Source organism: Lynx rufus, unplaced genomic scaffold (assembly GCF_022079265.1).
Source record: "Lynx rufus isolate CCGP_SWC_20201006 ecotype Redwood Valley unplaced genomic scaffold, mLynRuf1.p SCAF_8, whole genome shotgun sequence".
Classification (NCBI taxonomy): Eukaryota; Metazoa; Chordata; class Mammalia; order Carnivora; family Felidae; genus Lynx; species Lynx rufus.
In genome coordinates this window covers 85,797,798-85,810,587 of record NW_025814896.1, presented here as the reverse complement: position 1 = coordinate 85,810,587, position 12,790 = coordinate 85,797,798, and the positions used below count along the sequence as shown (strand labels likewise).

Below are 12,790 nucleotides of genomic sequence, written 5' to 3'. Positions count from 1 at the left end.
CCCAACGATGTTCCTGGCCATCCCATGTAAACACACTACACCCGTGTCTCCTTTACCCCCACCCCCCCCCCTTTTTTTCCCCCCTCTTCCGTTGCATTTACCCTCTGATGACAGAACTTACTTGGGTATTTTGTACATCTGTCTTCCCTGGTTACTGAAATAAAACGAAAACTCCACAAGGGCATTCATTTCTATTTCTGTCCATTGTTCACTGACAGCCTCACTTGTCTAGAATTCCATCTACCTCTTAGCGTTAGCTCATTAAATACTTAATGATTAAACAGGCAGGCGTTAGTTAAAACAACCTCTTGCATTTGCAGAACATCATAGTCTTGGTAAAAACGTTCTTTTACCATTTTTCACCTTTACTACTTAGAAGAAATATGCCCAAACACTGGTCTGGCTACTTTAAGTGTTTATTTGAAAAATAAAGTTCTTTCTTCACCATCAACTTTGTGATGTTTTTAATTTTATAAACTACAAAATAGGTACAAAGACTAGCCAGCCTGCCTTTGTTCACTACAGTTATCTTTGAACTGCTGCTTCTATGATTCTAAAAAACCCACATACTACCCAGTATTAAGGGTCATGATTCAGAGCGGTTTTGTGCGATGATTTTTTTAATTACACTCCATAGACAAGAAATGTTTATAAATTTATAAAAAGTTATAAATTTATAAATAAGTTGATAAATTCATACAGTACTGTTTAAACCAGAAGTTTCCCTCCTAGAAGAATCATAAACAATGCAAATCTTTTATTGAAAATGAAGTAATAAATTATAGTTAATGTGTAAGTATAGTGTACCAAATTCAGATATGGAAATTATCCTCAAAGTTGCTGTATTACCAAACCTTTCCTTTCTGTTTATGCTTCTGGCTGTGAGAACAGAAGTGATGAAGGCTTAGAGTGACTGGAATACTCTTCACATGGTTTCTTGTGACCACATGTGGAGGAGAAGGCTTTTTCTCTAGAGTCCAAAGACAAGATAAAAAGTCTCTTGATTTGAAATCAGAACCGATCTGCTGCTCTGCTAGCCACGGCTCGGATATTGCCATAAACCTTTGATGGAGGATTTCCTGCAGAGGAAAATAAACGTTATCTATACAAATATACCCACATACAGAAGCTACATGGAAAGCAGTCTACAACTCTAAAAAGAACAGACATTTTCCAGTGGATCGCTCTTAAACCAACAAGAGAACTGTAAACCATACCCAAATATCCTCCGAAAACATTTTAAATCCTGAGTCAAAGGCACCAACCTGTCTGTTTCAAAAAGAAGCTGGTCAATCAGATCTGGGCACTGATGGAAAATCCCATCTAGAGCAAGCTACTACAATCCTGTAACTCTTAACAGAAGTTAACGGACTTTGCTGCACAGCTTGAAAATAGGACTAAGTGTGTCAATTAAATTGATGGTGACCAGCAGCTCTTTTTTTTGTTGAAACCTAAAACATGTTGCCTGCTATTCTGGAAGGGCTTTTCACTGCACCTCAGGGGAAAGCAGCAAAGATTTAAGCAATATAATCCAACAAACCCTGTATCTTCTCTAGCAAACAGAATCCAAGCAAAAATACTCCTTTTTTCTTTAGGTCCACATTTGCCAACCCCCATTTCTACTTGCTATCTTTAACATTACCCTTCACCTACACTGATTTGCAAATGTGGTTTGAGTTCTAAATTCCCTATTCTTTTCTTTCCAGAGAACACACCCAAGGAATAAATTGCTGTTACCCAGGATAAGGTTGCATACGGCAGTTCTTGCCATCTTGATGTTCTGGAAAGAGCCAAGGATGTGAACTTTCCTGCAAGAGAGAATGTGAGACAAGTTAGCAACAAAAAGCATTTCCTTAATCAAGTCCCCTAATCCAGAAACTTCGGAAAATCATGACAGATACAGATCTCTAAATAAAGAAGGTGGTGATGGCTGCACAACTCTAAATGCACTAAAAACCACTCTGAAGGGGAATATTATGGTATGTAAATTATATCCCAATAAAAATCAGAAAAAAAAACTTTTAAGAAACCAAGAATTTAAGATTCTTAGTTAATGATGGTTACTAACAAGTGAGTGCCTTCTATGTGCTGTGTATGCCTTTATGTGTTCCCATTCACTTAAATTTTTTTTTTTTTTTTAATTTTTGAGAGAGAGGGGGGAGAGAGACACCAGGGGAGGAATACAGAGAGAGAGGGAGACAAAGAATCCAAAGACAGGCTCCAGGCCTGAGCTGTCAGCACAGAGCCCGACATGGGGCTTGAACCCACGAACAGTGAGATCATAACCCAAGCCGAAGCTGGATGCTTAACGGACTGAGCCACCCAGGTGCCCCTATGTGTTCCCATTTAATCCTTACAGGAGCTTTATTAGGTAATTTACTCCCATTTTACAAATGAGGTAAATTTACAAGAATTAAAAAAACAAAAACCCTGTCCAAGATTACACACTGGTTATTAAGTACCCACAAATGCAAGTAACGCTGTATTTAATCAAAATACTTGGGTTTCAACTGCAAAGCTTTCTAAAGGTTATCTAAGTTTAGGGGCGCCTGGGTGGCTCAGTCGGTTAAGCGTCTGACTTCAGCTCAGGTCATGATCTCGCGGTCTGTGAGTTGAAGCCTGCATCGGGCTCTGGGCTGATGGCTTGGAGCCTGGAGCCTGCTTCCGATTCTGTGTCTCCCTCTCTTCCTGCCCCTGCCCCGTTCATGCTCTGTCTCTCTCTGTCTCAAAAATAAATAAAACGTTTAAAAAAAATAAAAAAAAATAAAGGTTATCTAAGTTTCTTTATTCATAGGGTCATTCAGACCCTTCTAATGGGTATTCCTGGCTGACTGACTCAAACAAGATGGACAACATAGTTTTGTCTTTTTGAGCCCATCTTTCAAAAAATATCCGTAAACTGACACCAAAATGGGCAGTGGGAACACCAAGAGGAACCCTCTTGCCCAGACAGACTCAGGCATTTCTGCAATTGGGGTAAAAGTGAAAGTCTGTTCAAGATGATCCTCCGATTTTCTTCCCTACTCCGTGGAATCAGGCAACCACCCACTGTAACGGGTTAAATTATGGGGGTGGGGGTTGTTCCCTGGAAAAGGTAAAAGACATGATGTCTGGACCAGGGGTACCAGGTACAGTTGAAGTAGGAGTACCATGTTAAAAACAGGGGCATGTCAAAGCAAATATTTGCACACTGATTGTTGAGACCTCCAACTGTCTTCCATAACCAGGCTTCAAAGTCTGGCAGCAAAGAGCCTGGAGAATGCTTCTCTGGGGAACCTGCCCTGCCCAATAAAGAAAGACTAAAAGAGACATTAGGGCTTCCTCAAAGAAACAGCCTGGCAGTAACCCTGAGTGAAGCCTACAGTCAACCAGCATTACCCCCTCACCCCCTCAGGCCCCTGTGAGCTCAGGGCTTCCAGTCTGCTCTTTACTGCCTCACACATATGGCAAACACTGAGGATCACCAGAATACAAAAAGTAGAAGTTACAACCAGCAAGGTGAAGAAAGCATTACAGAAACAGAGGCTGTGGGGAGAAAAAAGTGAAAACCGCAAGAACAAAACAAAATCAAGTCAGTAAGATCAGAAAAGCCATTTCATGTACCCATGAATCAACAGCAGGATGTTAAGAAAACTAAACATAAGGATTAGAAGACAGTTACAGAAAGGAATTCCAGATAGGGTGGGGGAAAGAAAAGGAAAGCCAAAACGATTCAAGAAAATTTCTAAGAAATTTCTAAAATTTCATTATAGAAAATGAGTTTCTAATTTGAAAGGGTCCAGTACGATGAATATAAACAGACCCACACTAACATATCACTATGAAATTTCAGAACACAATGGATTAAGAAGATAGTACAACTCCCAGATAGGAAGCTAAAATAATCAGATAGCAAAATGTCTTTGGACTTCTCAACAGCAACACTGAAAGCCAGGATGTAGCAATGTCTCCAGAGTTCTGAACGAACTGTATAGTTGGCCAGCAGCCAGGACATCTTCAAAACAAGACCTCAAAAAATGTTCTTCCTATGCTAATAAGCTTGCTTCTAGACTATCTACAGCACCAAAGTAAGGAGTACTCGGGGGTGGGTGAAATGAGTGAAGAGGGTCAAACAGCACAAAACAGCATATAAATTCCAGTTATAAAATAAGTCCTGGAATGTAATGTAGAGCATGTCAGCGATAGTCAATAATACTGTGCTACAAGCAAAGCTGCTGAGAGTAAATCTTAGAAACTATCACACAAGAAAAAACAAATTTGTAACTGTGTTGATGAACGGATGTTAATAGACTTACTGTGATCATTTTGCAATATATACAAGTATCAAAGAAGAAAAAAAAACCCACAAGTACTCAAAAAGAATCCAACACCAAGGGATTCAAATAGCAAAGGGGCAAAGCCGAAAGGAGAACCCAGGATGCCAGCTGGGTGCCAGGCAGAGAGGGTACCAGTGCTTCTGAAAAAGAAGGATCCAGGAGAGATTTCTCAAACGTTTGCTAAATCCAGATACACCAAGGAGAGATACAACAGCAGACAGCTTTTTAACTGAATTTTACTGAATATTAAGAAAGCACACAGGTAAGGAATTATTTTTTCAAGTGAAAACAGAATTGTAAAGGACAGAGGAATCACAGTATATCACCTGGTTCAGCTGATGATACAGTGAGCAGAGATTCTGTACTCAGGGAATACTGAACACCAGTCTTACAGCACCCCCAGTTTATGGGGGACACAGGGAGGGAGAAGCAAACTGGATGTGAGAAGGCTTGAGTACAGGGGGTGGAGGTGGGGAGAGGGATGAAAGAAACCTAAATTTTCATCTTTCATGGTAGAAAGTCAACAGTGAATCTGGAAAAAAAAATCAAGCTGGTATATAAACAAGATATTTGGAAATATGGGCATAAATAGTTTAAAATTAGCTAAAAGAGTTGAAACTGGTTCCTCTGAGGAAGGGGGAAATGGAAGTAGGTGGTAGAAATTTGGGGCTTGCTCACAGATGTGTATGTTTGATAAAAATAAAAATTCTTGGGGCGCCTGGGTGGCGCAGTCGGTTAAGCGTCCGACATCAGCCAGGTCACGATCTCGCGGTCCATGAGTTCGAGCCCCGCGTCGGGCTCTGGGCTGATGGCTCAGAGCCTGGAGCCTGTTTCCGATTCTGTGTCTCCCTCTCTCTCTGCCTCTCCCCCGTTCATGCTCTGTCTCTCTCTGTCCCCAAAATAAATAAATAAAAAAAACGTTGAAAAAAAAATTTAAAAAAAAAAAAAATAAAATAAAAATTCTTTACGACAGAGCAGAAAGGTGAGGAAATAGAGAAAGCAAGAATACTTGAAGTGTGAGTAGTTGTGCTCCCAAAGTAACGGGGCAAGATCTGAATGGAATGCAGGTCTCAGGACATATAGGCAACATTATTTGCCATCTAATATACTGAATATATTTGGAATAGTTTTTAGTTTATCGTGCTCACATTATACTGTATTTTACGAGATTATCGACAACTCATCAAAAACAACATAGGTGCATCTTAGTCCACCTTATGGTTATATCATAATATAAGTTGTTGAACGTGTGGATTTCCAATTAGTCTATTTATACTGAAAACTCAAGATAGTGCATTTCTTTGATTTCAGGTAGTATGTAATTCGGTTTGTAACAAAAATACAAAAACATAAAAAGTTACTCAATAACAGCAACACTATTCATAATAACCCCAAACTGAAAACAGCCCAACTGTGAATGGATAAACAAAATGCAACACATCCATATAATTAGTACTTGGCAATAAGAAGGAATTACTGACACACCCAACAAAATGGAGAGACTCAAAACAGCATGCTAATTATAAGACGCTATACAACAAAGACCACATACTGTGTATTTCCATTCATAGAAATTTCTAGAAAAGGCAAAACTACAACAAAGTAGATCAGGGACTCCTAGGTGGCCCAGTTGGTTAAGCATCAAATTTTGGCTCAGGTCATGATCTCAGTTTGTGAGTTCAAGCCCTGCATTGGGCTCTCATCAGGCTCTGTTGAGCCAGCTTCGGATCCTCTGTAAGCACCTCCCCCTCCCCCCATCGGTACCCCTCCCCAGCTCTAACGTGGCATACGCACTCTCTGTCACAAATAAACAAACAAACAAAAAAAAAAGTAGATTAGTGATTGCCTGGGATGAGGTGGGATCATAGGACTACAGATCTGCCCCAAAACTCACTGAACAGCATACTAATAGAGGTAATTTTGGAGGGATGTAAATCATACTGCAATAAAGCTGTTAAAAAAGCTAGTTCAATAGTGCATTTTAAGGTGACACAAATATGCTTAAAATTTAACACAACACAGTACCCATAATTTGATTACCAAATCAGTTACATTTTTAGATTTCTAAATTAACAAAGTTTTTAGGGCTACATAGGATACTTTCAAATGTGGTATACGTTTCAAAACATTTTAAAATTCCTAGTTCAAAAAAAGCTTTCCTCATGGCTCCATACTCCCAACTGCAGGCTCACGTCACAAAGATCAAAATTACAATACACCTGTCTTCCAGTAAGAGGGCCACCAACGTGGTATTACCATTAACCCTCGAGTGTAAAACAGAGTCTAAAATTTAGATTCTAAATTACAGTGAGGCCCTGAGTTTAGAGCAAAGACAGTATGATTTTAAATTAAAATTATTTCTGGGTTTAGCAGCAGGCAGATCCCTCCTCCTCTCAGTCAACTGCTTCGTTCCCCAACTTCATGGCATTATATAATCTGCGAGCCATCTGCCAGTAACCCCGACCCAGCACTGCAGCAGCATCAACCCCCGACAGGGCTAATCCCAGCTTGACTTCCTGCACCCTTACTTTAAGCCTGTCTCATCTTCTTTCTGTTCAGATAGCTGCTCTCTAGTTTTTCATCCAATGTGCAACACTCTCCGTCCTTTTAGGGAGGACCTTTCCACGTAATTCTACATTATTTACAAAGTTTCTACATATAATTCTTTAAAAAGAAAGTCACAAGGGCATTCAAAACACCTACTCTTTGCCCTCTCCTACTGATTAAAGAGTCCCCTAAGATTCTACTGAAATCTTCACGTGTCACGTAACTTCTTTTAATAGTAATTCTAAACATTTCCTTTATTGCTGAGAAAAAAGCTAAAATTTCTAAGATCTTCTCAACCTACTTAATCTGCTTTCAAAGTAACTATGTATTTCATTCAGAACCATATACTGACAAAGATTCAGTGGCAACATAACGGATAAAATACAATCTTTATAGCTTCTTGAAACCAGCAAAAGATCAAATATAAATTACGACAATAATTTTCTCAAGATCAGATACTTACACATCAGCCAACACTATCCGCGTCCGTGTCACATTCTCTATGGTGAATTTGGTTTTTCCTCCTTTGCCAGCGATTCTTCCTATTGCTCTTGACAGGTGGTCTCCCTTTAGGGGCTTCACTAAATGAGAGGAGCGAGACCTCAGGAGGCAAACCATTCCAGTATACCACCCACTCCATAATGAAGTTTAATCATTAACTAAATTTCCCTACTAAAAGACAGAAAACATATATTGTCTATTTTTAAAACCTGCTAGTAATACAGGTCAAATGATGCTATTAGAAAGCTAAGAGACACATACGATACAAAGTCAGCAATACAAAAGTACAGTAATAATAGGAAAAGACCATCATACACTCACCATCTGTAATTTCAAAGGACTCTAGGAAGAGGTCATCCAACCTAATGAGGGCAACTGCATCCTACAACATAAAAATAAATGCTGTGGAGCCCTTCATTTAGATACCTGAGAATGACTATTAAGTTAAAATTCACCAACTGTAGGGGTGCCTGGGTGGCTCAGTCGGTTGAGCGTCTGACTTCAGCTCAGGTCATGATCTCGCGGTCCGTGAGTTTGGGCCCTGCGTCGGGCTCTGTGCTGACAGCTCAGAGCCTGGAGCCTGTTTCAGATTCTGTGTCTCCCTCTCTCTCTGACCCTCCCCCGTTCAGGCTCTGTCTCTCTCTGTCTCAAAAATAAATAAACGTTAAAAAAAAATTAAAAAAAAAAAATTCACCAACTGTAGACCTAGAAAACCCCCAAATTTTTTCGAAAAAGCCCAAATCCATTGAAACATTCATATTATGTTTAAGCCCCTATTTCAGATGTCATGAAATCACTCACCTCTACCTGAAACCCAAGAATAAAGGCTTTCACAAAATCAGCTGCTTTTGTCAGAGCACTAACATCCTTGGTTTCTTTACAAGTCTGTTAAAAAAAAAAAAAAAGGAAAAAAAAAAGGTACAAATTAAGATTGGAGATAATATTCCAACAAAACACTAGGACTGACCTTCCCCATTATTAAAATTTCCTTTACCACCACCCTTCCCCAATATATTCTCTACGACCCAGTTTTTGGTGATCAGCACTACATTTAATTTACCCAAAATCTATAAAGAAATTATCAAACTTAACATCCAAGAAACAAACAACCCAGTTAAGAAATGGGCAGAAGACATGAATAGACACTTTTTCAAAGAAGACATCCACGGGCTGACAAGATACATGAAAAGATGCTCAACATCGCCCATCATCAGGGAAATACAAATCAAAACCATGATGAGATACAACCTCACACCTGTCAGAATGACTAATATAAACAATAAGAAACAACAGGTGTTGGTGAGGATACAGAGAAAGGGGAACCCTCTAGCACTCCTGGTGGGAATCAAACTGGTACAGCCACTCTGGAGAACAGTATGGAGATTCCTCAAAAAACTAAAAATAGGGGCGCCTGGGTGGCTTAGTCGGTTAAGTGTCCGACTTCAGCGTAGGTCATGATCTCACAGTTCATGAGTTCGAGCCCTGCGTCGGGCTCTGTGCTGACAGCCTGGAGCCTGCTTCGGATTCTGTGTCTCCCTCTCTCTCTGCCCCTCCCCCACTCTCTCTCTCTCTCTCTCTCTCTCTCTCAAAAATAAACAAACATAAAAAAAAAAAAAACCCTAAAAATAGAACTACCTTATGATCCAGCAAGCGTACTATTAGGTATTTACTCAAAGGATACAAAAATACGTATTTGAAGGTGTACATGCACCCCAATGTTTACAGCAGCAATATCAATAATAGCCAAACTACGGAGAGAGCCCAAAGGTTCATCGACTGATAAGTGGATAAGATGTGGTAATATATATACAATGGAAGAGGGGTGCCTGGGTGGCTCAGTAGGTTAAAACGTCTGACTCTTGATTTTAGCTCCAGTCATGATCTCACAGTTCATGACATCTAGCCCCATGTGGGGTTCTGTGCTAACAGCGTGGAGCCTACTTGGGATTTTCTCTGTCTTTGCCCCTGTCCCACTCACACGCGTGCTCCCTCTCTCAAAATAAATAAATAAAAAAAATGAATGGGATGGAACATTACTCAGCCATCAGAAATAATGAAATCTTGCTATTTGCAACAATGCAGACGGAGCTAGAATCTATTATGTTAAGTGAGAAAAGTCAATCAGGGAAATGCAAAATACCATGATTTCATTCATATGTAGAATTTAAGAAACAAAACAGATGAACATATGGGAAGGGGAAGAGAGAAGAGAAGGAAACAAACCACAAGAAACTCTTAATAAATAATAGAGAACAAGTTGCCTGAGGGTTGATGGAGGGAGGTGGGTGGGAGATGAGATAGATAGGTGATAGGCATTAAGGAGGGTACTTATTATGATGAGTACTAGGTATTGTATGAAAGTGATGAATCACAGAATTCTCCTGAAACCAATATTACTCTGTATGTTAACTAAAATTTAAATTAAAAAATAATAACTTGCAAAACAAAATGCTCCCAGCTTTACAGCTGGGTAGTTCCATCCTGCCAAATGATTACACTCCATGAGCGATCTCACTCTGGGGTAAACTGCAAGATTCCCTCTGGCACAGCCCAGACGCCCACACGCTGAGGGACCTCTGACCCTGGTCTATCCCGTCAAGGCCCAGGCTGGTCCTCTTCTTCCTCAATGCATGCAGTCTTCCTGGGAGTTCTGATCTAATCTCCTGACTTCAACTGTCATTATATACTGATGTTTCTCAAAGCACTAACTCCAGTACTAACTACCAAAAATGATTTAAGCAGGGATCTTTTCCTCAAAGGCTTTACTGGATAATTGCAGAAATAGCTGCTATTCATAAAATTCCTACCACTGAAAATGACATGCATTGCAAAGGTGCTTTACATACAGCAGCTCTAACCTTCATGTCAACCTTGAGTATTAATATAAAAACCTTTACATTTGAGAAAACTAAAGTACTAAAATGTGAAAAAGGTAGAATTCCAATACAGGTCTGATTCCAAAATTGTCACTTCTATTCTCCCACACAGACTCACAATTTAGTTGAGACCACATATTTGACAAATTTAAAACTCTACAAGGTTGTGTAATGGCACATTTAAAATCAGACCCCAGTTCCAATCCTGTACGTGACCTTGGGCAAGTCCCCTTCTTGCTGCAGGTCTTAAGTTTTCTCATTTGTAAAATAAAAAGGTCAGAGTGGGAGGTCCTGAAAGCCCCCCCCCCCCATCAAGATTCACTTATTAGTGAATGAACTTTGACTAACATACTCTTTTTTTTAATGTTTGTTTATTTTTGAGAGAGAGAGAGTGTGAGTAGGGGAGGGGCAGAGAGACAGGGAGACAGAGGATCCGAAGCGGGCTCTGTGTTGTTAGCACAGAACTAACAGGGGTCAAACCCACGAGCCCTGAGATGATGACCTGGGCTGAAGTCAGATGCTTTAACCAATTAAGCCACCCAGGGGCCCCAACTAACATACTCCTTTGACCCTCAGTTTCCTCGTATCTAAATGATGGGGATTTGTTAAGTACTTCACAGGGCTGTCCTAAAGGTTAATATGATGTGGTGTGTGCTAAAGCACCACTACGTTTATGGCCTCTGGCAGGACCAACAAGTGTGAGTGGAATCCAAACTAATGCTGCTGGGACATGTGACAGCCAAGCACAGCAAGAGTGTAGGCTCTGAAGAGACGACTGCAACACAGGCCAATCCTAAAGGAGAAAGCTCTTGAGCTGGATTCTGAAAGATGACTGGGATTGAGGCAGGAAAAAAAAAAAGAGTACAGAGGAGAGGGCCTTCTTCAGAGAGCAAAGCCCCCAATAGTATGGACATAAATATGTTCAAAGAGATGGTGAGATGAGTTAGGACTTAAATTCCTACTTAAAAGGCAGGTTAGGTCAAAAAACAGCTTTTGCCCTTCAGAGATTTTGAAGACACTAGGATATCATAGTAAAAGCAGTGTGGTCGGGCACTGGCACACAGGAAGGGGTGGTGAAAGGAGATCTAAAGCAATGAAGCAAGGGAAACCCTTAAGGAAACAAGATGTTCTCACACAAAGCTACAAAAACCTGCATGAAAGTGACAATGAGAACAAAGAGGAGTTCTACCGCCAAGTTCTAGATTTTAAACTTTACCAACTCTTCAGAGCTGTGCATCTACTTTACTGCATTATTCTAGCTCAACATGAGTCTATACCAGTCCTGATGACGGTATAAGAACCCTCAAAACAGAAGATAGAATTAATTTTGGTTATTGATTCTAATACGAAACTGGCACCCAGGAAAAGAAGACCAAAGTCAATTAATATTAACTTTCAAACTGACACCATGAAATGAATATATGTGTGTGTGTACAAGTATGTACTTTTGTTCCTTATTTACATACTTCTGTTTATGACAACCTCTTTACTCCACCTTCTCTCATTTCAACACAGAACACATCATAAAATACATGTACAGGCATGGCCAGTATTTTCGTCTGACCTTAGGCCCACCTTACGAATTCAACTAATATACATGTTGAATGCAAACTTCAAAGACATTCAAGAAGTTCCAGCTCACTGTACTATTTTAGAAAACTGCATGACGACCGTTTAACAAAACAACTCCCACTAAGGAAAGCCTATTCACTCCTTTTCATCCCTGTAGGAGAGAGAAGCCCTAACATATTTGGAAGTGGTTGACATTCTCCTTACCCTGATCTCTACATTCCTCGATTTCAAGTTAAAGCGTATCTGAAGTCCCAAATGTTCTACAACAGGAGTAAATATCTTCATCCAGTTTTCTTTTAATGGCGTGTATCTGTTAGCTGGGACCGGAATTTTCCTTGTTTCTTCTTTCCCACTCTACAATAAACGAACACACAACTCGGGAGATGTCTCGAAGGATGGAGATGGGCATTGCAAAATGACAGCTCTTCCCCAAAAAGATTTAATTGAACGAATTAAACTTCGTTCAGGAGAGTCGTTTCTCTAAGAACCCCACTACGGAAGAGCCCCAGCAGTTTTAACATCACCCAGAGGCCACCGGCTTAGTCCAACTTTGGCCCCGGCCTCGTTCCTCACCCACGGTCCCCGCTAGTACCAGGAATCCATCCCCAGCGAGGGGCGGGAAAACGGGTCGCTTCGCGGGCCGGGCCTCCTCTGTGTCCATGCGGGCCGCGTCCCCGCCCTCCCCCGCCGCGGACAGCTGCTCAGCCTGCCGTTTCTTCGCCCGCCGGCCACCCTTGCGGGTGACTTGGGTGAAGCCGTCCTCGGCCCCCGCGCTCTGGGCCTCCATCTGCGTTTCCATCCCCAGGAATCTCCAGCCCCAACATGTGCTTCCGGCCAGAACGCGAGCACCACTGCAATGCGCAGGCGCACCTCGCAGGGTCCAGCGTCCGCCAACCAGCCCCAGGGCTCCGCCCACTTTCCTAAGAAGTCCCACGTAGGGGCCCTGGAGCGGGATTTTGTGCGTTTTTTGGACCGGAA

The 12,790-nt window shown here is 41.1% G+C and overlaps 1 protein-coding gene across 2 annotated transcripts; it reads right to left on the bottom strand.

The window, feature by feature from the left end:
* Positions 1-85: 85 nt before the first annotated feature.
* PNO1 (partner of NOB1 homolog) lies at positions 86-12,675 on the bottom strand. 2 transcript variants are annotated; one of them, XM_047069422.1, is made up of 7 exons: positions 12,405-12,675; positions 12,017-12,166; positions 8,166-8,249; positions 7,686-7,746; positions 7,327-7,444; positions 1,738-1,808; positions 86-1,079 (listed from the first exon to the last, which is right to left on the bottom strand). In XM_047069422.1, exons 1-7 carry the CDS (start codon positions 12,609-12,611, stop codon positions 1,012-1,014), a joined length of 759 nt encoding a protein of 252 aa, XP_046925378.1. In that variant the 5' UTR covers positions 12,612-12,675; the 3' UTR covers positions 86-1,011. The 2 variants fall into 2 exon arrangements, with proteins under 2 accessions (XP_046925378.1, XP_046925377.1); XM_047069421.1 differs by lacking the exon at positions 86-1,079 and having other exon boundaries at positions 1,122-1,808.
* Positions 12,676-12,790: the final 115 nt, after the last annotated feature.